The 27,045-nt window shown below is 40.8% G+C and overlaps 1 protein-coding gene across 2 annotated transcripts in view; it reads left to right on the forward strand.

Annotated features, from left to right (window-relative positions):
- TXNL1 (thioredoxin like 1) overlaps window positions 1-24,705 on the forward strand; it is a 41,731-nt gene extending 17,026 nt beyond the window's left edge. The window contains exons 3-9 of one of the 2 annotated variants that reach the window (XM_038744124.1): window positions 167-340; window positions 7,051-7,173; window positions 8,756-8,825; window positions 14,728-14,900; window positions 16,793-16,897; window positions 23,256-23,298; window positions 24,534-24,705. In XM_038744124.1, the coding sequence (XP_038600052.1) occupies window positions 167-340; window positions 7,051-7,173; window positions 8,756-8,825; window positions 14,728-14,900; window positions 16,793-16,897; window positions 23,256-23,294 (684 nt within the window). In that variant the 3' untranslated portion in view covers window positions 23,295-23,298; window positions 24,534-24,705. The remainder of the gene's footprint in view (window positions 1-166; window positions 341-7,050; window positions 7,174-8,755; window positions 8,826-14,727; window positions 14,901-16,792; window positions 16,898-23,255; window positions 23,299-24,533) is intronic. The other variant, XM_038744125.1, reaches the window with a different exon arrangement.
- Window positions 24,706-27,045: the final 2,340 nt, after the last annotated feature.

A 27,045-nucleotide genomic window follows, 5' to 3' on the forward strand; every position in this document is an offset into this window, starting at 1 on the left:
TTCGATACAAGAGTTCCTGGACAGGGTCACTGGTTACTAGTTTACAATTCATCTATCTGGGGAAGAAAAGATGTTAAACACATGTAAAAGTGTAATGTATAAGGTCTGCATATTTACAAATGTGGTGTGTACATGCTTCAAGTGTGCTATCTCTCATTCATTTTAGGGAACGGCCGCTACCAACAATATTTCGGCAACACCCACATTTCTCTTTTTTCGAAACAAAGTGCGAATCGACCAGTATCAGGGAGCAGATGCCGTGGGATTGGAAGAAAAAATAAAACAGCATTTAGAAAATGACCCTGGAAATAACGAAGACACCGATATTCCAAAAGGCTATGTATGCGTGCATGATAGTCATAGTTACATGCAGTTAGGAACTTAATGTGGTTACTTAATGGGACTGAAATGATATGGTAGTGGAAGGGAGATGATAGGCCAATTGTTTTGATTTTCGAAATTCATTATTCTGCGTCTATGTAATGTATATGCAAGAAGAAAGTCTAAAAGTCTAAAACTCCCAGCCTGACTTTTTTATAACTCTACATTTATTTTTTTAAATCCCTGAAATTCACACTCCTCGACATCACATAGGCCATTCTGACCTGCTTCCTTCATTTAATATTTTTCATTCTCTTTAATGCCCCTTTTATGATTTATATCATAATTACCTTTTAGTGAAAACAGCCTCTGAAGTCTGAATTAATTTGTGGCTTTACAGTGCATTCTCTGGTATGCGTTCTCACCCACTTCTTAAGTGATGTAAAATTTCTGGGTTAAATGATCACCCAGCTTCTTTAGGCTTAGTGTCAGTCAGTACATGTGCCAGTTTAAATTTCAGTTTTCCGGACATCTTGCCTAGTGGCTGCCATAACAGAAGTCAAATATTTTTGACAGCAATAATGTGTGTAGTTACCCAATAATTATAATAATTATGGAATTTAAGCGCTTACTATGTGCCAATCACTGTTCTAAGCACTAAGGTTGTCCCATGTGCGGCTCACACTTTTAATCCCCATTTGACAGATGAGGTAACTGAGGGCCAGTGAAGTGAAGCCTAAGGTCACACAGCAGACAAGTGGTGGAGCCAGGATTGGAACTCATGTCCTCTGATTCCCAAGCCTGCGCTCTATCCACCAAGCCACGCTGCTTCTGTACTTAATTTCAGCAGAGCATCAGGATTTGGGCCATAAGTGGTTATTGTATATAAAATTATTCTTTACACTTGGCAATATTCTGCCACCCGTCCTGCATACTTGCACACACTACCCCAGCAGGCTCAGAGGTGACCGAAAAGAGAGATTGACGGAGTGGCGCAAACTCATTGCCCTACAGTCAAGTCCCATACACAGTTTCTTGGGCTTATAAAGTCTTCATTAATTGGATTAAGACCGGTGTGGTGTTCTCGATGGGAGACTGTTATCCTTGTCATCATAATCATACCTAACTTTCCAAAGTAGTAAAGTGCATATTTTCCTTGTAGCCGGGTGGTTATACCATCAAACGCCTATTAATACCAGTCGATTTGGCCTTTATTCTTGAATTGCCATTCCCATTTGTGTAGAATTGCAAACCTCTTGCTAAATGGGGAACAACCACTCAGATATTCAATTTTTAAAGTGGAGCCCTTCACAGAATTCCCTAGGGAAAAAAGGTAAAGAATCGAGACGTAGTTTTGGGATTCTCTCAGGTGCGCAACTAAATGGAGAGAAAGTATTTTCAACTTACGCCGCTACTTCAGCCTTCTGAAGCGTTTTGTTTTTTCTTGCATATGCCTTTAATTTTTAAGAAAAAGCATTATCTCTTGGGGGAAAAAAGGGAAAATGATCTAGTAGTCTAAATATGATTCCAAGAAAGTATGTGGGTAGCTTTCACTTAAAAAGCCGAATAAGTTAGGAAAACGTGATTGCTTAATTCAAGGCTGGCATCTTTTGGAAAATTTTAGAAGGCACTTTAACTGGTCTCTTTCATTTTTGTATTTCTCTTTGTCACCAAGGGCGTTTGCATGAAAAGGTCTTAAGAGCTCATCAGTCCTGCTGCTTAGCCACAGGGATACTTCCTAACACATCAGCTAATTGTGATTTCATTGTTATGATTTCAGGTAGGAAATAAGCAGGAAAAGTCAAGTTTTAAAAGTTAAGATGGAATGTGAAAAGCCATTTGAAAATAAAAAAAGGCATTTTTTTTCCCATGAGGTGTCAATGTTTTTTGAAAAGGATACAAAATTCTCGAGCTGGGCCATTGAAATATCTTTAACTGATAAAAGTACTGCCTTGTATTCAAGTTTCAAGACTTAATCACAGCCTGACCTGGTCTTCATGGTCTCTCAGCTTTGGTTGAAGAACAGTTTGTTTTGTGATGAAACTTTGTAAGAAAGAATTGAGGATGTATTGCAAAAGCCTTGTTTTTCTCAGTGTTGCTCTAAAGAAAAGCAAGACATGGCATTTTTAAGACTGGAAAAACTGGTCCCCTCTAGGTTGCTGACCAAACTAGAAATTCTTCATGGGACCAGGGACGTAGTCTACCAGGGTACAGTCTCTGCCCCATCAATTAGTCATTCAGTGGTATTTATCGAATGTTTAATCTGTGCAGAACATTGTATTAAGCACTTGGGAGATTACTATAGAGTTGGTAGATACAGTCTCTGCCCCAAAGGACCGTACGATCTAGACAGTCATTAAAGTAAATTACAGATAGAGGAAACAGCATGGAAAACTGCATGGCCTGCATGGGAAACAGAGACCTGGATTCTAATCCCAGTTTTGCCACTTGCCTGCTTAGTGACTTTGGACAAGTCACTTAATTTCCTTGTGCCTCGGTTTCCTAAACTCTAAGATGGGGATTCAGCACCTTCTCTCCCTCATACTTGACTGTGAGCTCCTTGTGGGACAGGGATCGAGTCCCACCTGATGAACTTAACCCCAGCACTTAGAACAGTGCTTAGCACATAATCATATTTATTGAGCGCTTACTGTTTGCAAAGCAAAGTGCACTAAGCCCTTGGGAGAGTACAGTATAACAACAGACACATTCCTGCCCATAACGAGCTCACAGTCTAGAGGGGGAGACACACATTAATCTAAACAATAGGTAGATAAATAAATAATAAACATATAGTAAGCACTTAAATAGTCATACCCCCCCCCCAAAAAAAAAACACAGTATAAGGAAATAAAGCTAATGTGGCGGTGGGTTGAGTATAAGAGTACTTGGTGAGTTTGTATCCAAGCATATAGACAAAGCAGAAGGGAGGGAGATGAGAGGTTAAGGCTTCCCAGAGGAGATGTGATTTTAGTAGGGCTTTGAAGGTGAGGGATTATTGGTCAGTCAGACGTGAAAAGAAGGTAGTTCCAGAAAGGAGAGAGGGTATGGCAAGGGGTCATCAGCAAGAGACACAAGTTCAAGGCACGGCACACAGGTGGTGGTTAGTGGGGTGAAGAGAACAGGCTGGACTGTAGTAGGAAAGGAGAAAAGATAGGCAGGGGGGAACTCAAAGAATGTCTTAAAGCTGATACTGAAGAGTTTCTGTTTGTGGAGATGGGTAGGCAACCGTTGGAGATTCTGAGGAGTGAGCAGAATTTTTCTTACTATTGTTATCATCATCATCATTATTATTAAAATGATCTGGGCAGCAGAGGGAAACTTGGGCTGGAGAGAGAGGATGGAGACAGGGAGGTCAACGAGGAGGCTGGTGCTGTAGATGAGGAAGGATAGGACAGGTGTTTGGACCAGCATGGTAGGAGTTCAAATTCCCTTGACTCCAAACTTCTGCCTGAACGTGAACCCATAGGAAAGGCCAGATGAGCCCTTCGCTTAACGTACGGGCATACCAGCAACTGCATTCTGTAGCTTGGAATTGGGTTGCGTCTCTTGACTTTGGACTCGAGGCAGGTATTTGGCCAAATTTGTGCCAAGGCATGACGGTCTCCTAAGGGTCTGAAGAGCTAAATATGAGTTCTTACTGCTTGATAAAAAATGACTTGGAGCTGATTGATTTTTTTACCGTATTTAAGTGCTTACTACGTGCCAGGCACTGTACTAAGTGCTGGGGTAGATACAAGCTAAATCCGTGTCCCACGAGGGGTTCATAGCCTTAATCCTCACTTTGCAAACCAGGTAACAGAGGCTCAGAGAAGTTTGTGACTTGTTCTGGGTAACACAGCAGACAAGTGGCGGAGCCGGGATTAGAACCCAGCTCTTTCAGAATCATTTGAAGAGCTTGCTTCTGGCAGGGAGAATTGGTATGAATCCTCAGAAAAAGTGGGTTTAGAGGGTAACTTGCTTATTAAGCCTACCATATTATAATAAGCCCATGCCATAGTTCATAATATTAGATGAAGTGCATTGTTTGGGTTATTTTAAAATAGGCCTGTAGAGATTTCTGTATCAGAAAAGACAAAAACATGTTTTTCTACATGTTTAGTGCCGGAATTGACTAGCATCCATTTATAAATTAAAATGATAAAAGCTTGCTAATGTTTCAAAGCCTTTTAGCCTTTAAAAGCCCGTAAGTAAAACTTCTCTGATTTCATTCTCCAGTAGAAGTCTTGCTGAAGATGCTATTCTGTAGAGAATTTTAGAATATTGGTTGCTAAAAAGGGACTTCCTTTTGCATGGTCAGAATTTTGTTAAAAAAAGGTCCCATATCACCTGCCATGTGCTCAAAGGCTTTGAATGTCGGAAGTGTACAAAATGGAATTAGCAACAGAATATTCATTAGTGCCATGGATGTTCGCTTCTGGTACTTGTAATCTAATTATTAAGCTTAATTGCAGGTTTCACAAATATTCTTAAGTGCCATAACACTGCTTGTGCAAATATCACTGTCAACTATTTAAAATTCACAGCTAAGTGTGGGGCATTCCCTACTATGAAAATATAAGACATTTAGACTTGTGGAAAGAAACTAGAGATAGTTTGACATCTTGGATTTGCAACTGGTCTTTGGTTACTAGCAGTGGACTAATTTCTGTGTTACTGTCATATTGCTCTCTCACCAAGACAAGGTGTGTTTTTTGGTATTTAGTATAAACATTTTAAGCTTTCTCAGAACTGTCATTTAAGGCTGGCCCATAGTTTTTCTGGCACTGCTGACACAAACAACCCTCACTCAGCCTTGGAAGAGCAAGCCTGTGCTAAAATACTGAGCAACATTGGACGGCCCAGACTTCCCCCACGTTATACTAGCTGCTAAGGTTGAGAAGGAGGATTGAGTGACTGGATGAGAAAGGGACTGAGATGTGCATACCTACCCTTGTGGTTCCTGAGGGTTTGCCAGCCTGGAGAAGGGCTGATTAAGGGGGCAAGAAATAGCATTTATTTTTCCAGAAAGAAACCATAAGTGGCCAAAAATGGCAATTTGTAGCCAAGCAGAGACTGAGAGAATTTTAGACTGTCCCCCAGTTTTGCAAGGAGGAAATATTATTCTTCCTCTTGGCCATCTATTGTAGGAATAATGTTCTACTTTGTAATTCCCTCCTTTTTTTCCACCTTTACCCTATGAGGCTTCTCTTCTGTTCAGTTACCGTTGGATCCCTCTGTTTTATAGTTCTCTCGCAAGCAGTTAGTACAGTGCCCCACACATAGTAAGCACTCATACTGTTGATTGATTACTGTTATTTCTTTCCCACTCTCCTGCTGAGGGCAGCAAAAACAGGGAGTTCATCATCATCATCATCATCAATCGTATTTATTGAGCGCTTACTGTGTGCAGAGCACTCCACCTCCTTTTTAAATCCTGGTTGTCAGACCATGCTGAATCAAATTTCTCATTTCTCATAGGAATAAAATTAAGATCAGCAAATTTCTGTATGTGGGAAGCATGTCGGAATCTTAGTCACAGGAACAACAATGTGACAAGCTAGTGATTCATTCATTCCGTCATGTTGAGTGCTTACTGTGTACAGAGCACTGTACTAAGCGCTTGTTGAGGTAGTGAGCTCAGTAACACTGCAAACACAGGCAAAAATCCTGAGAAGTGGAAAAGTTTGCCTCTTACTAATTAAAATGATCGGGGCAAATGACAGACACACTTGTGTGGTGAGATGGGTTGAATTACTTTTCCACACAGAAGCGTTCATTTGTAAAGGGGGATGTTAATGTTTTTGGAGAATTGTGGTATGTTATAAACATAAATGCAAATAATTTCAGTAAGCAATGTGACATTTCTGCAGGATGTGATTATTTTAAGCGCATAATTTGGGTAGAAAATGATGGAATAATAAGGGCAACAGTTCTATAATTCAATCAAGATATGAGTCTCTGAAGAAATACCACAAAGCAGGGTAGCATGGTGCTGCATTAGCATTGTATACCTTATGAATCTTGGAAATAGTTAACTTCAAGCAGTTGAAAGGTAGTTCCCATAAAATGCTAATAAAGTGATACAAAAACACAATGCAGACTGTTTTAGAGGCAGAAGTCTTCAAGTTACTTATTATAATCATACTTATTGTTATTAATATATTTGATAAAGGATCATCGGTATTAAATGCTTACTATGTGTAGAGCACTGTATTAAGTACTTGGGAAAGTATGGTACATTATAGTTGGTAGGCACGATTCCTATATATATATGACTGCTTACTGTGTGCAGAGCACTCTGCTAAGAGCTTGGGAGAGAACGATATAAGTAATTAGACATGTTTCCTGTCCACAAGAGGTGTACAGTCTAGAGTGGGAGAAAAATATTAAAATTAATTACAGATGTTTATACATAAGTGTTGTGGGGCTGAGGGTAGGGTGAATAAAGATGGCAAATCCAAGTGCAAGGGTGACACAGTGGGGGTAGGGGAAATGAGGGCTTAGTTGGAAAAGGCTTTTTGGAGAAATTGTGACTTTTAATAAGGCTTTGAAGGTGGGGAGAGGGATAGTCTGTTGAGTATGATGGCGTAGGGATTACCAGGTCAGCGGAAGGAGTTAAGCAAGGAGTTGGTAGCAGAGTATATGAGAGGATTACAGGAAGCTTACAATCTATTGAACATCTTACTACATTTCTTTTGTTTTCTGACAATACATCCTTACCTTGAATTCCAACTTATTTGTTTTCAGATGGATTTGATGCCCTTCATTAACAAAGCTGGCTGTGAATGTCTTAATGAAAGTGATGAGCATGGATTCGATAATTGCTTACGGAAGGATCCTTCTTTCTTGGAATCTGACTGTGATGAGCAGGTATGTTATATGGATCCTTCCCCCAAATTTAGGTGTACGTTCATATACATCTCTAGGGATCGAGAAATTTATTTAAATCCTATTGTTTTATCATTTTATCATTTTTTCATTTGGAGAACAGATTCTGAAGATGGATATATAGGATGGGTATATAGCCCCCCTTTCAGCAAGTGCTTAGGACTTTATCAAAAGAATTCCTACAGTAGTTAAGTTAGCTTTGGTCATTAAAGCCATGAGTGATGAGACAATAATGAACCAGGAAAAAAAGTGGAATTTGTATTTACACTTAAGAAGACCTTGAAAAGGAAAACTATTTCTTTGTGGCCCGTTGGGATTGATTGGCTTGAGACCCAGGAGCTGGCTTGGAACTTTCCCCATGTGCCATTTCATTTAATTTGACCAAGCCGAGTTGGGAATTGTGTCCTCCTGGCTGAAACTTTAAGCATTCCCCAGGCAGCTCCACAGAAGCGTATTTAGCATGTCCTGATTGGAAAATCAAAGAAATAAGGGAGGTAGGGATGAAAGACTGGGGTGGAGGACTTGAGGTCAGAAGTAAAAGGGAGTTAAGTGATTGAGATGGGAAGAGGGAAGACGACATTCTTAATGTCATTTCACACATTAAACTTACGAAAAATCTGGGAGCTAGAGAACCTCAGCTTTCAATTTCCTTATTGTTTCAGAAGAATCAAATTTCAAAAGGCATTATTTTCTAAAAATGCAGTTAAATTATGTGGGAAGGTTTTACCATATACTTTGCTGGGCTGGACTGAAGGAAAACAGGCAAGCTAAATAGTGTTGGAGTGTTTGGCATACACCTCAGACTGATGGTGCCAACTTGTACTTCCCAAGTGCTTAGTACAGTGCTCTGCACACAGTAAGCGTTCAATAAATATGATTGAATGAATGAATGAACTCTGGATTGAAAGTTTAGATAACCCCTGACCGAGCCTGATTGCTGGCCCAACTAATAAGGTTTAGAGATTGCCAAAGTCAGCTTCATTTGTGGATTTGCCAGTTTTTAGTTCCAGTATAAGGACTGCGCTCTTCTGCTTCTCTGAGATCTATTTCTTGCTGCTGGAATACCATTTTCAGAATCATTCCCCCACTTGTCTGCTGAAGGCAAGCATGTGCCACTGGCACTAGGAAATGGGGTTGGGATAGGAGCAGCCCGACCTCTTCGGTAACTTTTCTGGCTATTTGGTAAACAGCTGAATTAATTTTTATAGCCGTGTAAATCAGCGTATGCAGCATTTGCTTTTCAATTCAGGAAAGGTACCAACTTGTAGTGGAGGTAAGTGAGTAAAGTGTGATGTGAACCTTCAGTTATAAAGAGGCAGTGTAGGTGGGTTAGTCAATTCTTGTTTAGATTTAAGATAGCATAATTACTAGTGATGTCTTCCAATGCACCCTTGTCAGTGGTTTATATAATTTGTACACTTAAAACAGTTATTCAAAATGTTTCACAATATTCACTACTTTATACGAATGGAGAAACTGGGACTTTTTTTCTTCTAATGAATTCTGGCTTCAGTGGTCTCTGTGCACCCACATAGTTTCATGATAGTTTATTTTTTTCCTACAGCTGCTTATTACCGTGGCTTTCAATCAGCCTGTCAAGCTTTATTCTATGAAATTTCAAGGCCCTGATAATGGTAAGTTCATGTCCTCTTTTTATGCAGTTCTAGAAGGCCAAGGGAACTCTAGGGACAGGAGAAGGTGACAAATGCCCCGAAGCTGCGAGGCCCAATGGGAACAATTTTCATTTTCTCTTGGCCTCAGTTTATGCATTATTTGTACAGGAGGGATTAAATACCTGGTCTCCCGTTGCCGTTAGACTGTGAGTCCTGTGTGGGACACGAGTGGTGTTGGATCTGGTTGTATGGTACGGTATCTGCACTGGTTCTTAAAATACCACAATTGTAACCACCTTGTAACCTCCCCAGCGCTTAGAACAGTGCTTTGTACATAGTAAGCGCTTAATAAATGCCATCATTACTAAGTAATGTCAGTGGTGTTTGTTACTCAGTAGAAACACTTTGTTGTTTAGAAGAGTACAGGAAAAGCAAGACACATGTTCCCTATCATCAAGGAATGTACAGTGTAAGGGAGATATACAATACTAATAAATTATTTGCAAATGGGAGCAGGAGAAAAGAGCAAGAATGCAATAGTAAATAGTACAATAGTACAATGGAGAAGCAGTGTGGCTCAGTGGAAAAGAGCCCGGGCTTTGGAGTCAGAGGCCATGGGTTCAAATCCCCGCTCCGCCACTTGTCAGCTGTGTGACTTTGGGCAAGTCACTTAACTTCTCTGGGCCTCAGTTACCTCATCTGTAAAATGGGGATTACGACTGTGAGCCCCCCGTGGGACAACCTGATCACTTTGTAACCTCCCCAGTGCTTAGAACAGTGCTTTGCACATAGTAAGCGCTTAATAAATGCCATTATTATTACAAGAGATGGTTTTGTATTCTGTGCTAAATTGAAGTAGATCCTTGCATTATTTCATATTTTTAACAAAAAAGTATCCAACAGCAAAATTCCAAGCACAGAATTAGAGACATACTGTTAAATGGCATGTGGAATAATAATAATAATAATAATAATAATAATGGCATTTATTAAGTACTTACTATGTGCAAAGCACTGTTCTAAGCGCTGGGGAGGTGACAAGGCGATCAGGTTGTCCCACAGGGCTCACAGTCTTAATCCCCATTTTACAGATGAGGTAACTGAGACACAGAGAGGTGACTTGCCCAACATCACACAGCTGACAATTGGCGGAGCTGGGATTTGAACCCATGACCTCTGACTCCAAAGCCCGGGCTCTTCTCACTGAGCCACGCTGCCTCTCAAATCAACTCCTAAATTGAGTTCTGCAGAAAAGCACAGTCAGTCAGTTTTATATGTTACGGACCTTCATGTGGAAACTCTACGTAGTTAGCACTTAGGAGAGTATGTAAGTAGATATGATCCCTGTCCTCAAGAAGCTAAGAGTTTAGCAGGGGAGATCAGAAGGGTAAGGGGACATGTTCAGGAGTCAGTGTTAGGGAAGACACAACATACGAGTGCTGTGGTGGCATTTGGGGGATAAAACCCAATCAGGATATATGATCCTGGAGACAAGGATGCTTAGGCGGTCCAACCCCACCTGGCCGGTGTTTTGAAGGCTTTTTTCTGTTTACTGTTTAGATTTTTAAGTCACTTGAATTTAGAGTTCCTCCCCTAACCTTCCCAACGTAGCCTTTGCCAAAGATATTGAGGGAAGAACCCAAACCTGCGATTGCGTTGGGCAACTATTGTTGGAAGTCATAGACATCTCAGTCAGCGCCACTAATCTCCTATGTCAAAACCCCAATTTACTGGGGCATTCCTGGACTGACTCAGGGAAGGAATTCCATAAGGGGGCTTTCCATGATAACTGTCTGCCTTTCAGTTTCTTGACAGTGAGTTTGGAAAACTTGAGTCAAGTTCATTCCCTTCATCCTTATTTTCAAATTCGGCCCTTCTTCATCATACTATTTTGCCTTGCTTCCTTCTAGTGTATTAAACCAGTTTTCAGCTCCTTTGGTGTCAGATACTCCCTTGATAAATATTTGCACCGATGACCCTCCTGGGTGCAGAGCACTGTACAAAGTTTTTAGGAGCACACAGTGAAAGCAGATAATAGGTCCCTAGTCTCATATTTTTGAATATTTTTGAAAACGGAGTAAAACAGATGTACTAAGAAATGCAACACATAATTTGATATGTCCAGGAGTGCTAAAATTGCAAGATTGGGTGGAATGGGAAATTCGATTTTACCTCTATCTAGACAGATCTCTACCTAGAAATCACCTTTCTCCATCTATTTCAAGTTTACCATATAAAATTAAGAATACTATGAAACTAGTTGCAAACTGAGCACAGTTAATGTCCCTAGGAAGAGAAAAGCAATATCTTAAAGTACCCAGGGCCTACATTTTATAGGACATGGCACTGAGAAGCGGATTTAAGTTTTTCAACGTCCAATTTAGCAACAAACCATGGAGTCTTCCTGGTGAATTTTGAAGTCTGCCCCTAAGTAAAGCACAGCAGTATTCTACTTGAGACTCTTATAAAAGTATGAATCAACTGTAGTGTATCCCCCTGTTTAAAAAAGAATCCCTGTCTCACTGGGAAATGTATGCTTAGCCACAGGAGCAATTTGCAATGTAGCTTGAGTACCTGTGGTGCTTCTTCTGTTGAGCACCACTGTCCTATTACTCTGCAGTCTTGTCCCTTTCTTCGACCCATTTTCCTGCCTGTCACACCTAACATTACTTGAATTCAGATTTGTTCTTTTGCATGATTAAAACTCTGAAGGTTGAAAACCTTGACTGCTGAGTTAATCATTTCAGCCGAGTCACTGGTCAGTCATTTACCATTCTGTTTTAGTTTAGACCCTATTGTAAGCAAAACAATATTATTTCTCCATCCTTATTGACACCCCTTCCCATTGCCCTCGCCAATCCCCCTGTTCCCCGCCTTCCCCATCCCTTGCCCCTAAAGATCTGGTTATGTACTTTATTAAGAAAATTGAAATGATCAGGTGTGATCTCCCTAAAATCTCCCCCATTCCTCTCCAGTCTCCCTTCTCCTGCTCCTTCTTCAACTCTCCCTTCCCAACAATATCTCAAGAAAACTCCCTTCTCTCAAAATCCACACCCCCACCTACACACCTGACCCCTTGCACTATATCAAAACACTTGCCCTTTCCCCTTTTCCCTCCCTGACTGCCACCTTCAACTGTTTACTCTCCAGTGACCTCTTCCCCACTGCTTTCAAACATGTTCATGTCTCCCCATCCTAAAAAGCCTTTTCTCCTCTGCTCCTTCCAATTATTACCCCACCTCCTCTCCAAACACCTTGAGCAAGTTGATGCCTGCTGTCTCAAATTCTTCTCCTCCAATTCTCTCCTTGACCCCACAGAAACCATCCCTTCAAAGGTTATAAATGATCTTTTTGCCAAGTTCAATGGCCTCTACTCCATCCTAATCCTCCTCAACCTCTCAGCTGTTTTGGACAGCGTTGACTACCCCCTTCCCCTTGAAACATTATCCGGTCCCAGCTTCCCTGGCACTGTCCTCTGCTGGTTCTCCTCTTATCTCTCTGGCTGCTCATTCTCAGTCTCTCTGGAGGGCTCTCCTGCGTGGCTCAGTGGAAAGAGCACAGGCTTTGGAGTCAGAGGTCGTGGGTTCAAATCCCGGCCCCGCCACTTGTCAGTTGTGTGACCTTGGGCAAGTCACTTCTCTGGGCCACAGTTCCCTCATCTATAAAATGGGGATGAAGACTGTGAGCCCCACGTGGGACAACCTGATTACCATGTACCTACCCCAGCACTTAGAACAGTGCTTGGCACATAGTAAGCGCTTAACAAATACCAACATTATTATTATTACCCCCTAACTGAGGTTAGGGTTCAGTTCTGGGTCCCCTTCTATTCCCCACCTGCTACCTCTGTGCAGATGATTCCCAAATCTGCATGGCCAGCCCTGATATCTCTCTGTCTCTGGGGTCTCACACTTTCTCCTGCTTTAAAGACATCTTTACTTGAATGACCCGCCGTCATGTCCAAAACAGAGCTCTTTATCGTCCCACCCAAATCTTGTCCACCCCATGATTTTCCCATCACCGTAGCCAGCACCACCATTCTCCCTATCTCACGTGCCCATAACCATGACATTATCCTTGACTCCTGTCTCTCATTCAACCCGCATATTCAGTTTGTCACCAAATCCTGTCAGTTTAATGTTCACAACATTGCTAAAAGCCGCCCTTTCATCTCCACCCAAACTGCTACCGCGTTAATTCAAGCATTTATCCTATCCCTCTTTGATTACTGTATTTGCCTCCCTGCTGACCTTCCTGCCTCATGTCTCTTCCCACTCCAGTCCCTACTTCACCCTGCTGCCCGGATCATTTTTCTGCAAAAACGTCCAGGCCCTGTTTTCCCACTCCTCAAGAACCTCCACTGGTTGCCTGTCTACCTTCGCATCAAATAAAAACTCTATTACCATTGGCCTAAAAACATTCAATCATCTCGCCTCCTCCTACCTCACCTTGCTACTCTCGTATAACACAGCCTGCACATCTTGCTCCTTTTAATGCCAGCCTACTCACCTTGATCTTGTCTGTCTCACCACTGACCTCTCGCCTGGCCTGAAATGCCGGACAATTGCTCTCTTCTCTTTCAAATCCTTATTGAAGGCACATCTCCAAGAGGCCTTCCGTGACCATGCCCTCATTTCCTCTTTTCTTACTGCCTCTGCGTCACCCTGACTTGCTCCCTTTATTCACATCTCCCCCTCTAGACTGTAAGCTTGTTGTGTGCAGGGCATTTGTTGTGTTGTACTCCCCAAGTGCTTAGTACGGTGCTGTGCCCACAGTAAGCGCTCAATAAATTTGATTGAAAGCGAAGATATTTGCATTCTTGTTTTAAAATTTTAGAACATATTTGTCTACAGTAATCATACAAGTTCTGGTCAGGAAAATCTCATGATTTCTTGATTTCTGCCAGTCTTTATCACAGACAGTTCAAGGGCCAGTGAGGGCATTTGTGAGTGTTAGAATTGTTAATTGGGGTCTAAAATATTAAGGAAATTACTTTCAGAGCAGATCATCCTTAGCCTATGATTATTTTTAAGAGATCCCGTAATATTGGGATGAATGTTTGCATTTTAGAATTCAAGAATAATACATATTTTTGAAAAATGGAAATTGTGAAATGATAGTATGGCCTCTCTTTTTTTATGGCGCATTCTTAGGTTCAAAATGTAAAAACAAATCCATTCACAAAATGGGGATTAAGATTGTGAGCCCAGTGTGGGACATGGACTGTGTCCAATCTGACTAGTTTATGTCTATCCCTGTGCTAAGTACAGTGCCTGGTACATGGTAAGTACTTAACAAATACCGTTAAAACACACACACACACACACACACACACACACACACACACACACACACACACAGTTTGTTTTTGCAGGTGTTGGATTCCCCGCTCCTCTCTCTTCCCTCCCCCATCTCCCAGTGTTTAGTACAGTGCTTTGCACACAGTAAGCACTCAATAAATGACTGAGTGAATGAATAATGTGGCAGCCTATGTGGGGCCATAAGAGGCAGGGCAATTTTAAGTCATTATTTTCCCTAAGAAGGACATCCTTTAGTCTAATATGCCAAATATGGTATTAAAATTCCCACACTGTGCAAAATACGTGAATTAAATTTTGAAAAGGTCCAAGAAACTTTTAGAATGATATAAGGAATGACCTAAAGTTTTCCTTTCTTAAGCATTCCAAAACTGTTAAGGTATTATTCAATTCGTATCTAATAAAGTCCACTCCTCTCTAGAGTATAAGCTTCAGGTGGACAAGGTAACGTGTTCTGCCAAGTCTGTTTTGTTGTACTCTCCTGCGTGCCTAGCACAAGAGTTCTGCACATAGTAAACACTCAAATGCCACTGATTGCTTATCAGTAAATGATTAAATGTGCTGCGAATTAGGGTGTGTGTTATTTTTGCCCTGCCTTTTTGTAGGTCAAGGACCCAAGTACGTGAAAATCTTCATCAACCTTCCCCGATCTATGGATTTTGAAGAAGCGGAAAGAAGTGAGCCAACTCAAGCCCTGGAACTCACACAAGATGATATTAAAGAAGATGGCATTGTCCAACTTCGCTACGTTAAATTTCAGAACGTTAATAGTGTCACTGTAAGTATCGCCTCAGGCAGGGAAAACCAAGAAGGGTCTATTAGAATGTATCGACTCGTAATACCTACAGTGGTCCCGTGGCATTCGTGAGATTTTTGGTTCACAGTTTGACCTATTCACGGTTGACGGGACCCATGAAGTCCCCGGTTTCTGCTACATACTGTCTCAGATCTCTGGCTCCCTCAGTCCTACCACTTCAGGAGCTGGTTATATTGTTATATTGTACTCTCCCAAATGCTTAGTACAGTGCTTTGCACACAGTAGGTGCTCCTTAAGTACGATTTGATGAATGAATATGGGCCCCCTCCATCGGCACCCTCCGAAAGGCCCAGGTGGCTTGGAGTTGTTCAGTAAATTTTGGCTGATCACGAGTAGGTGGTACTTGCCATTTCACCCCATTGGCAGGGCTCTCTCTAACCAAATCCCCATGATTGCCGTACTCAGCGTTTCATCAACAGCGTGGAGTGAGTGGTAACTGTGGGCAGAACAAGGTAATAGGCACTCGGGGAAATTTGCAGCAATGTCAAAGATATGACCCTGCCCTCAAGCTGCAGTCAAAGGGCAGGAGATATGTGGCGAAAAATTGCCAACAACACAGTATGTGGGAAGCGCTTAGTACAGTGCTCTGCACACAGTAAGCGCTCAATAAATACGATTGATTGAGAAGTGAGTGAGTGGATGTTGATGATGGTATTTAGGTGCTTACTATGTGTCAAGCACTATATTAAGGGCTGGGGTAGACACAAGTGAATCAGGTTGGACACCGCTCATGTCCCACATGAAGCTCACAGCCTTCATCGCCATTTTACAGATGAGGGAACTGAGGCCTAGAGAAGTGAAGTGTCTTGCCCAAGGTCACCCAGCAGACAAGTGATGGAGCCAGGATTAGAACCCAGGTCTTTCGGACCTCCGGGCCCATGCTCTATCCACTAGGCCATGCTGCTTCTAATCAGTTACATAAAGAATCCCAGGGCTTTCTGTTCTTTCGGCGAGTACCTTGGCCCTTGGAAGAAGAGTATTAGCGCTTTCCAACCTCTAGGACACTCATAATGATCAGTCAATCAATCAATCGTATTTATTGAGCGCTTACTGTGTGCAGAGCACTGTACTAAGCGCTTGGGAAATCCAAGTTGGCAACATATGCACATAATGATGTGCATATAGCCATAATTGTATTTGTTCTGACGATTCTGACACCTGTCTACATGTTTTGTTTTGCTGTCTGTCTCCGCCTTCTAGACTGTGAGCCCGTTGTTGGGTAGGGACCATCTCTATCTGTTGCAGACTTGGACTTCCCAAGCGCTTAGTCCAGTGCTCTGCACCCAGTAAGCGCTCAATAAATATGATTGAATGAATGGATGAATGAGTCAGTGCACTAAAACAGGGGTCTGGAGCCTGTGGCTCCCAAGCAAGTCCTTTGGCTAAAAGAGATGCGCTCTTTGCCAACACTCCACAATATGTTGTGCCACTACTGTGGACAACACCATGGGCAGAGGACTCCCTTCCTCCCCCCAAATCACAGTCCCGATGTCACACAGCCAACCAGTTGTGGAGTCACTGGTTCCCAGGCCCTCGCTCTAGGGCCACTAGGCCACACTGCCGCTTCTTTCCAGCTCCTCCCTTGAGTTTATCACGCTGGGAATGCTTGTCAATTATTGTGTTCTCAAAATAGCCCTAGTGTGTATGAGTAGTAAAGAGTAAAAAGAAGATACCTATTCTTGAAAATAAGTTAGTGACACTGTGCTCGTGGGCCACTTGTGGTCCATTGAATACCAGTCTGTCCTATGCATTTTTGAAAAATAATGATTTAAAAGGAACCTTGAGGGGAAAAAGATCTGTCTAGTATGCTTCCATAAGAATAAAAGCAAAACTAATTATTTTTCTCCATTTAGTTATTTGTCCAGTCTAATCAAGGAGAAGAAGAAACGACAAGAGTTTCGTATTTTACATTTATTGGGACTCCAGTGCAGGCAACGAATATGAATGACTTCAAAAGAGTAAGTTAAGCAGTGAGAACTATAGCGATGCCTGTGTGTATTTTTAAAATCTGTACAGTTTGTATATTTTAAATGCCTGGTGTTGATGGAAGGAAATCTTGTTTTTAATTCCATTCAGGATGGCATCAAGAGTGCCGTTTTTCGTTAGATGGAATATGTAGATTAGAGCTCCTGAGTGCAGCCTCCAAGTAAATTTGAGGCTGTTATAAAAATAATCAAAATAGTATTTATAGTATTTATTACACTGCCGACTGTTTCAAGTACCGTTGGTTTCGCAGGTGCATCTTTTCCATTTCGTGTTTTAGTTGCATTTGTTAGCAGTGGGAGTTAAAGCAAAAATCCAAAAAATAATAGCAGCAGTGTTGGGCAAAGGTGGTAAGCGAGAAGGTTGACAAGTGACAAGCAATGAAACCTGTTGGAAACAGCAAATTGTGTGCATATTTCAAAGCAGTGACAATTTAAAAGTGAGGAACTTCTGGGCCCATTGGCTGTAGAGTATTTAGATTGGTCATTGCCAAAAGTCTTCAAAAATGAATTTTCATGAAAAAAGTTAGAGATCAAGAATAATTAAGGCTCCTGGAAATTTCAAGAGTCTTTATATGTAGAGTTGCCTTAAATAGCAGCAGTTAAATAAATTCTCAATTTGGAAGCATGTATATTGACACATGATCATTGGAATTTGGTTGTGATTGCATTTTTTTTAGTTTTAGTATCTGTCCCTTTACTGGAGGACAGTGTACTTTTCATTACTGATTCTCATTTACTGACGCACCGTTGCGTGCCTGATGGATTTCGAGAAGTGCATTTTTCCTGAGCGCTTACTGTGTGCAGGGCACTGTACTAAGCGCTTTGTACAGTATAATAAAGTTGTTAGACAAGTAGTCCTTGTCCAGAGCAAGCTTACAAATCAGACTTTTGCACCAGGGAAGGCTCTGAGGCCTGAGCCGGCGGCTGTTTAGGCTGGTGGTATATATTTGCCCTGCTTAGGGGTAGACCGTAATTATTCTACTTCTAGGGTGAAAGCAAGTAGCCCACTTTAGAGCAGTGGGGTCCAGGCAGTCCTTCAGGTTGGCCTAAGCCTCAAAATCCCACTTCTGGGAGACTCTTTGCCATTGTCAACGATAATTCCAGGGGAGTGGAGAGAGAATAAAATAAGCCTCTGCTTCTCCAGGGGAAATGCCCGCCCAGGAACTTCCCGCACAGTTACCCAGCCCTCATTTGTGCAATTTAATTGAGCTGTCAGAAGTTTTATCCTGTTGTAGTTTTCACATTCTTCAAATTTCTTTTCAGTGCAAGGACAGAAGAACAGTTACAGGAACTTTAATTCGTCATCTATTAGGGATGATGCGTAAAGAAATGGCTTTTTTATTTTACAAAATTGAAACTATGGATGATAAATCTTTTAAAAACGGTCATTTTTCAAATGTTGTCACCACAGTTCACCACATAATTAACTTTCTCCGGAGCAATTTCAGCTGTAACAGAAATAATTATCATGTGCCGAGATATGTCATGTAGAATGACAGGTGGAAAAAAAACAGATTAAACGTCTACATTATTTTTAAATATGAGATCTGTAACGGTGACAAATTTGGTGTGAACAACAAAAACACATTTTTAATCCGCCTGCCTGCTTCCGTTGTCTCTCTTGATTAGTTCTTTGTTTGCGAGAGAAACTCTTGTACTCATGCCTCTCCTCTTTCCTGAAATACTATACCTTCCTTATCAACCTCTCTGTGCCAGCCTAGCTCCTTTTAGCTAGTTATCATTATTATTATTTTTTTTATTATTATTATACTTGTTAAGTGCTTACTATATGCCAAGCACTTTTCTAAGAGCTGGAGTAGATAGTCATTCAGGTTGGATACAATCCCTGTCCCACGTGGGGCTCACACTCTTAATTCCCATTTAACAGATGTGGTAACTGAGGCCCAGAGAAGTTAAGTGGCCTGCCCAAGGTCACACAGCAGACAGGTGGTGGAGCAGGGATTAGAACCCAGGTCCTTCTGAATCCCGGGCTGTATCCACTAAGCCACGCTGCTCCCCTAGTTACCTAGTTCTGAATGTTACTACTAAGGTCACTTTCAGTGGCTGCAACCTTCACCTGGGCACTCTCCTCCTCACCCCCTTCAATCAATCAATCGAATTTATTGAGCGCCTACCGTGTGCAGAGCACTGTGCTAAGCGCTTGGGAAGTACAAGTCGGCAACACGTAGAGACAGTCCCTACCCAACAGCGGGCTCATGACTGCTTATTAGTTTCCGTGCCCCCGCCGAACTGGGACACACATCTTCCCCATCGCTCAGCCTCCTCCTTCCTTGCTTCCCATTTCTCATCACTCTCACCACTGCCGGCCAATAATAATAATAATAATAATAATAATAATGATGGCATTTATTAAGCGCTTACTATGTGCAAAGCACCGTTCCAAGCGCTGGGGAGGTTACAAGGTGATTAGGTCGTCCCACGGGGGGCTCACAGTCTTAATCCCCATTTGACAGATGAGGGAACTGAGGCCCAGAGAAGTTAAGTGACTTGCCCAAAGTCACACAGCTGACAATCGGCGGAGCTGGGATTTGAACCCATGACCTCGGACTCCAAAGCCCGGGCTCTTTTCCACTGAGCCACGCTGCTCCTTACTCATTGTCCCTTTGATCACACCTTCCCTCATCCATCTTTCATACTTTTTTTCCCAAGAAGTCTGCCTATATCTAGATAGCCTTTACTAGGGCACATCTGACCCATATTTCAAAGACCTTCTATGATTCTGGCTCCCCCCTAACTTGGCAAAGAAAATGTGTTTGTTCTTTATTTTTTTTCAGTAACTTCATTTATATTTAACTATCACGTTGTTGATCTTATTTAGACTATTTTGAGATATAATAATAATAATAATGGTATTTATTAAGTGCTTATTATGTGCAAAGCACTGTTCTAAGCACTGGGGAGGTTACAAGGTGATCAGGTTGTCCCACATGGGGCTCACAGTCTTAATCCCCATTTTACAGATGGAGGTAACTGAGGCCTGGAGAATAATAATAATAATAATGTTTATTATGTGCAAAGCACTGTTCTAAGCACTGGGGAGGTTACAAGGTGCTCAGGTTGTCCCACATGGGGCTCACAGTCTTAATCCCTATTTTACAGATGGAGGTAACTGAGGCCTGGAGAATAATAATAATATTTATTATGTGCAAAGCACTGTTCTAAGCGCTGAGGAGGTTACAAGGTGATCAGGTTGTCCCACAGAGGGCTCACAGTCTTAATCCCCATTTTACAGATGGAGGTAACTGAGGCCCGGAGAATAATAATAATATTTATTATGTGCAAAGCACTGTTCTAAGCGCTGGGGAGGTTACAAGGTGATCAGATTGTCCCACATGGGGCTCACAGTCTTAATCCCCATTTTACAGATGAAGGTAACTGAGGCCCGGAGAATAATAATAATAATAATAATATTTATTATGTGCAAAGCACAGTTCTAAGTGCTGGGGAGGTTACAAGGTGATCAGGTTGTCCCACAGGGGGCTCACAGTCTTAATCCCCATTTTACAGATGAGATAACTGAGGCCCAGAGAAGTGAAGTGACTACAGCTGACATGTGCAAAGCACTGTTCTAAGCGCTGGGGAGGTTACAAGGTGATCAGGTTGTCCCACATGGGGCTCACTGTCTTAATCCCCATTTTACAGATGGAGGTAACTGAGGCCCGGAGAATAATAATAATAATAATAATAATATTATGTGCAAAGCACTGTTCTAAGCGCCGGGGAGGTTACAAGGTGATCAGGTTGTCCCACAGGGGGCTCACAGTCTTAATCCCCATTTTACAGATGAGATAACTGAGGCCCAGAGAAGTGAAGTGACTACAGCTGAAAAGTGGCAGAGCCGGGATTTGAACCCATGACCTCTGACTCCAAAGCCCGGGCTCTTTCCATTGAGCCACGCTGCTTCTCCTGCTGCTTCCCATGATCAATGGGGGCTCCTTAGTTAGCATGCCTCCTTTGGATTCTGAAAAGCCTCCTCATAGTATCAACTTCAGGGTCCACAAAACTCGAAATGAACTTTCTGTTGAAATTATGCAGATATTATCATTTGATTATTTCTACTTGGCCATGCTCCCTGGTTTCAGGGATCCTCTAGACTATAGGCTCGTGGTGGGTAGGGAATGTTTCTGTTATAGTGTACTCTCCCAAGCGCTTAGTACAGTGCCCTGCACACACTTAAGCACTCAAACGTGATTAATTCCACTCAAAATTGAGTTGTCTGCACAGTGCACTAGATTTCATTGCTATTTCAGTTTTCCTCATCAGGAAATAAAAGTGGACTTTTGCTTCAAGCAAATGGGAAAAGCACAAGTTATTTGTGTGCAGATTTTTGTTGTTTATGTTGTTCTCCCAACATAGAAGAAAATTAAGTTTTTTTCATACAGAATCAGATTAGCTCTTTGTAATTCAGCAGGTTGAAGAAATATTTTTGATAGAAAACTGAGCAACCAAAAATGATGGGTTACAGTTTTATGAAACTGTAGGAAACACTTGTTTTAACTTTTTGTAAATGTTCTGATGTCCTAGTCAGGACCAAGACAGTTTTAGCTTTGAGAAACTGTTTAATCTTCTTTGAAAGTCACCAAAACACCAGGAGTTTAAGGTAATACTATTAAGGGTGGAGCTCATTCTATGTTTCATTACGTGTCATGTCATTGAAGTATTTTTGCTTGTTATCTACTGTCATTTTTCATTACTTTGATTGTGAAGAGTTTGATGTCTTTCTGTTCACTAGAATAATCCCCCTCTTGGGCACCGTACTAATTAGAGCATCAAAACAAGTTGCAAAGATGTGTCAGGAGAGCTTTTGTTAGGTCTATGAGTTTCCAGGGTATTTTTTTTTTTGTTTGGCAGCACTTTAAAAAAAAAAAGCTTTGAATTTGTAATGGCAGAAAGCTTGCCATCTTAACTAGAAGAGGTCACTTTTCCTTTCTTGCCAGGATAACCCTTACAGAGATTGCATGGTCCTTTCACTGCTGTTATTAAAACCAGAAATTGCATTGTTTGTAAAACGACTCAATACTGGTGCTATTCTGCTTTTTCGAAATGAAGTGCATGAGAAAAGCAGATGAGTTTTCATCTATGAAATGAAAATACTCTTATTCTCTGAACTGGGTATTGATATCACTTCTTTTTGTAATACTTTCGTCTGTTTATTTTTCAGCTCTTTAATCCAACTCAAATGAACTAAAATGCCAAAGATTTTTTTTTATATGAAGTAATATAAAGGCTGTCCTTGTTTTGCCTTACTCCCTTCCCTGCTTCTCTACTCATCTAGCACCTGTCTGTTCTTCTTTCCCATAATCTCACCACCGTTGGGGCAAAATCCTCCTCTACAGTTAAAAAATCCTGGATCAGTTTCTTTATGCCTCTGTTTCATCAATCACCCCCTTCTTCAAAACTCACCTTAAAAGTCCTTTCTTTCATCTGTGGCTTTTAATTGAGTGTTTTAATTTTATTTACCATATGTTATCTTTACTGTAAATTCATATTTCCACCATCTTGTGTTTAATTTCGTGAAGCATTCATCTAGCAATTTGGAGGGTATTGACAAAGCAGTTGTATTCTGTATTCACGTATTCAATGTTCAAGATTTCCTGGTGTTTGGGAAGGCGGGCTTCTGCATTCTCCTAAGATATGGGGTATCATGTTAGGATAGTGCCCAGTAAAAGTATTCTGTGAACAAATTGGTTAGTTTCCTTTTTGACTGTTGTCTTCCCAGTTCTTTATTCCAACATAGTCAAACCAGGAGAAAGGAAGTAGAGAAAACGTTGAGCGAGTGGGACAGCCTACTAAACTTAATAGGTGTTTGCTTTAAATATAAGGAATTAAGACCGAAATTCCTTTATAGTCCACATTCCTAAAAGCCCAGGACCAGTTGGGTTGAGGAGGAACCCGAAGGTCGCCTCGCCCGCTGGGGTACATGAGTTGGAGTAGAGCTAGGCCATGGTGCCGGTGGACTATCGAGAGGAGTTGGATCATTAGTGTAGGAAGTTTGAAATGAGACTAGGAGGACTCGGTCTGGGTTAGAAGCCTGTTCCATTCTCTCCTCTTCCCTTTTTCTCATTCCCTTCCCAAAGTGGCTCTGGCGCTGAGAACTGATAAAGTGGCAGTTTCCAATGGTAGTTCAATAAAAGCAATAAAACCTCTCCCTCCAAGGGATATGATATCTAAATCCAGTTTTGACCGTTTTAAACTCCTTTATACCTGGGGGCAGGGTGGGGAGAAGAGCCTAAGTTTGGGAAATCAGAGAAAAACTTTCAGTGTGGGAAAGAAATCCATGTTGGCGTGCTTAATTTCTTTTTCTTTACAGAACGTACACACTGGCAGGTTGAGAACTATCACCCTGTGACCCAGTATGCAGATTTCTCTGTCTTGTGCCACACCTGCTAACAATTTAATAGATTGGTGTCTTCCTGCTTAATCCAAAAGCTCCACATTGTGCTTTTATTACCAAAATAATATTCGGACAACAAATGTGATTAACTGCTCTGTTTACATTAGTTCTTAAGGCAAGAAATCCATTTTGCTATCCCTACCCACCTCCTGGTTGCTCTCCACATCCTCTTAATGCGGAGTTTCTCCTTCCTCCCCTCCCTATGCCCTAGTATCTAAGGCTGCATAGCGTACGTCTTCCTTTTTGGTTCCTTTTGGAGCCTCCGAGGATCATCCAAGCAACTAAAATGATTGCCCTAGAGTAAGAAGAGGTGTTTCTTCAAGCATTTGCTGAAGCAAAAAGTAATAACTGAGTCCTGATTCCACATCCTCCAGGCCAAGCTGTGGGTTTTGCCTATTTTCTAAGTCGGTCTTGTACAGGAGCTCTGCACGAATATTTGATAATGCAAAATATTTCTTTTCCCATGGGCAGTTTGGCTTGGAGACAGCGACTTGCGTGACGTGGTCCTATTGTGCCATGGACACATTTCTGCTGTAAAAATGCCCATAGTCGTCGGTGACAAGTTTCAGATTAAAATCACGAAGGGCATATTAAAATTATACCCTTGAATGTTTTAAACTCCCACCTCTTTGCACAAATATAAATGCTTTGTTTTGCTCTAACACGATGAATCTGTAGTTCTCAAATTTGTCAGCCATACCATTTCTGAGAAGATTTAATGCATGTCTGTGTGTGAGAGAAAGTCTAGGAATCTGTCATCTTGGAACTAAATAAATGTTTTAGCGAACTGTCTTAATTCTGGGCTTCTTTTTTGAAAATTAAAATACCCTAAAAATAGTAAGGAAAAATATGGTCTGCTTCAGTATAGAAACTCAAATTCTTTGCTAACTTCTAAAATGTCAGCCTTGTTTGGAAAATTGCATTGTTCTTTTTGTTTGTTTTTTTTTTTAAATCTCTTGCCGGACATCAAAAATGTATTGCATGAGTTCCTTTGAATTCCTTGGCAGTAGAGGTCACAGTTCCCCCATTCCTTAAATTAGGATTAATTAGGATTGCATGCTGAAAAGGATGGAATGACAAAAATTGGTACATATTATTAGGATTAGTCTGTAAGCGACTTTTAGAAATGGAGCTTTCATGTCAATTAAGATTTATATTAAGGTGTTTTTTGTGGTTTTGTGTTTTGTCTTTCAGGTAGTAGGCAAGAAAGGAGAAAGCCACTAAGATGTAAAAGACACTGGAAGGCCTTATTGCAATCTAATGGATCATCGGTTTATCTACAGCTCCTGGATAATTGCTTGACACTAGCCAGAGACTGTCAGTGTTTCATTTACTGTCATTACCAATAAATCATTGCTTTCCTTCACATGGTTTCACTAGTGTTTCTATTGTTACCCTGACACATATATTTGTAAATAAAAGTCATTACTGTTACCAAATTTAATTTTTGTCATTCTAGTATGTAAGGTGTTTTTCCCTTCCCATTTCTTTCCAAACCGGATGACTCTTCTTTGACTCTTCATCAGTCCCACATCATTTGGGTTGATATAGTTGATTTTTAAAAGGTGAAAATTTAAACTGCCATAACCAGTTAAGGGAACTGTCATTCATACAGTAGGATTCCAAACACCAGAAAAAATTCAAATCTGAATCGACTAGGTTTATATTAGCTATAATTTTTATTAAAGAATAAGAAGACATTTATAGCTCTGGGATATGATTTCATAAAATTCGCACCATACTTTGAATAATTGGATTAGAAAATGATGCATCCCCTCCAATTAGGTAAGGGGACGGTAAATTCCAAGAAGGAAACTTCAACTGTCACTGCACAAGAATTTTGTTTCTCTTCTCAGTAGAGTTTTTACTTAAGCATATTTAATTCCCCATTACACATATTGGTGTGGTTAGATTAAATGTAATACAAAATTTAATATAGTAAAGCTGAAAATTCTTTCAATATTTTTAAAATTTCTATTCTTTCTTACCCACCTGCACAATCCACATACAAAGACCGCAATCCAGGATCAGAGTCTCGGTGGATAGGTGGGTTATGTGTGTTGCTAATAATTTAAAGGACTGTTCTTATGACAACTTGTTACAGTTCTTTGATTCTACATACTTTGGTCTTCCAAGAGTTAAAATTTCCGGGTCAGTTTGAGCTAAAAATCTAAAAACATTGGAATTTCATTTAATGTCAGTGAATCCACGTGAGGAAATTTCCAACTTTCACAGTGAACTTAAAAAAATACACAGCACAAGTAATCATGGTGTCAGTAATTTTAAAAAAGCAAATTCTGCCACTCTAAGGGACTTTGTTTTTTCCTAGGAATGCTTTAGTGATATTCTGTTTTGGTTTTGTGAGGCTTCTGATTAAATATGCAACTTTCTGTTTGTAAACTGTACAGAAAGTCTGGTATTGTAAAATGCACCCTTTGTGAAGTAACTGCAGCAGTAGATGTTTTCTCAGTCTTCTGTACCATTGCACATTAAATGACGTATGATGTCTTTATTCCTTATGTACTTCCTAAGTGTGAGACCCTGGGTGAAATAGTAGAAATGAGAGATTTGGCCTTAGCCTTTCTAAAACCTCAAGTCACGTCTGAAACCCGGGGCGAGATGAATATGAAGAGGTGTTTCTGTTGGTTTCATACCCAAAACTACCTTTATGGGTGATTGTTAAAGTGCCTCATCTTAAGTATTGCTGACCTCATATTATTTCTACTTGACAATTTGATAACCAAGTGATAGTGATTTTCATATATGTAAAAGATTGAACATCAGATCTATATTGTTTACTTGACCTTTTATATATATGACATGGTTGCAATATATAAAAACCTTCCATAAGTATAAAAGTTGTAAATAGTTAAAAATGAATGTTTATAGGTAACTGTAACATGTTTCTCTTAATGGGACACTTTAATATTACAAATAAATATGCATTCTTGACCTAACAACTTACAAAGTTGAAATCCTGATGTTTTCTCAGAACGTGTTTTAGAGTCAGCTGTGTTGAGGCCAAATGGATGTGAGAATTCATTGGGATATAGTCCCCCTTCCCTAACCTGTTTCTCTTAATGGGACACTTTAATATTACAAATAAATATGCATTCTTGACCTAACAACTTACAGAGTTGAAATCCTGATGTTTTCTCAGAACGTGTTTTAGAGTCAGCTGTGTTGAGGCCAAATGGATGGGAGAATTCATTGGGATATATTCCCCCTTCCCTCCCCTCTTCCCAGGGAGCCGGATAAAAAGGGGAAACGTATATTTTGGAGTTGCATAAGTAATAGTTTTTGAAGATCTATTGATGTTTCAGTGCGTGTTTTTTTTACTAGTAGCTTTGTTTGGACCTTTCCAGTTTGTTGAGTCAACCTGACCTCACACTGCTCATCCTGAAGTCTCAATTAATCAATTAGTTGTATTGGGTGCTTACTGTGTGCAAAGCTCTGTACTAAATGTTTGGGAGAGTACGATAGTAAGCGCTTAATAAATGCCATTATTATTATTATTATTATTATGAAACGTCGGCTGACTTGTTCCCTGCCCCAAATGAACTTACAAGTCTGGAGGGGGATAAACTTTATCACAGGTCTCCAGATAAAATCAAGTGCCTTTGTTCCTTTGATCCTAAAGTATAATGCATGCTGTAGCATGCATACTGCTCCTTAAATATACGGACACTGACATTTCATTCTATAA

Source organism: Tachyglossus aculeatus, chromosome 3 (assembly GCF_015852505.1).
Source record: "Tachyglossus aculeatus isolate mTacAcu1 chromosome 3, mTacAcu1.pri, whole genome shotgun sequence".
NCBI lineage: Eukaryota > Metazoa > Chordata > Mammalia > Monotremata > Tachyglossidae > Tachyglossus > Tachyglossus aculeatus.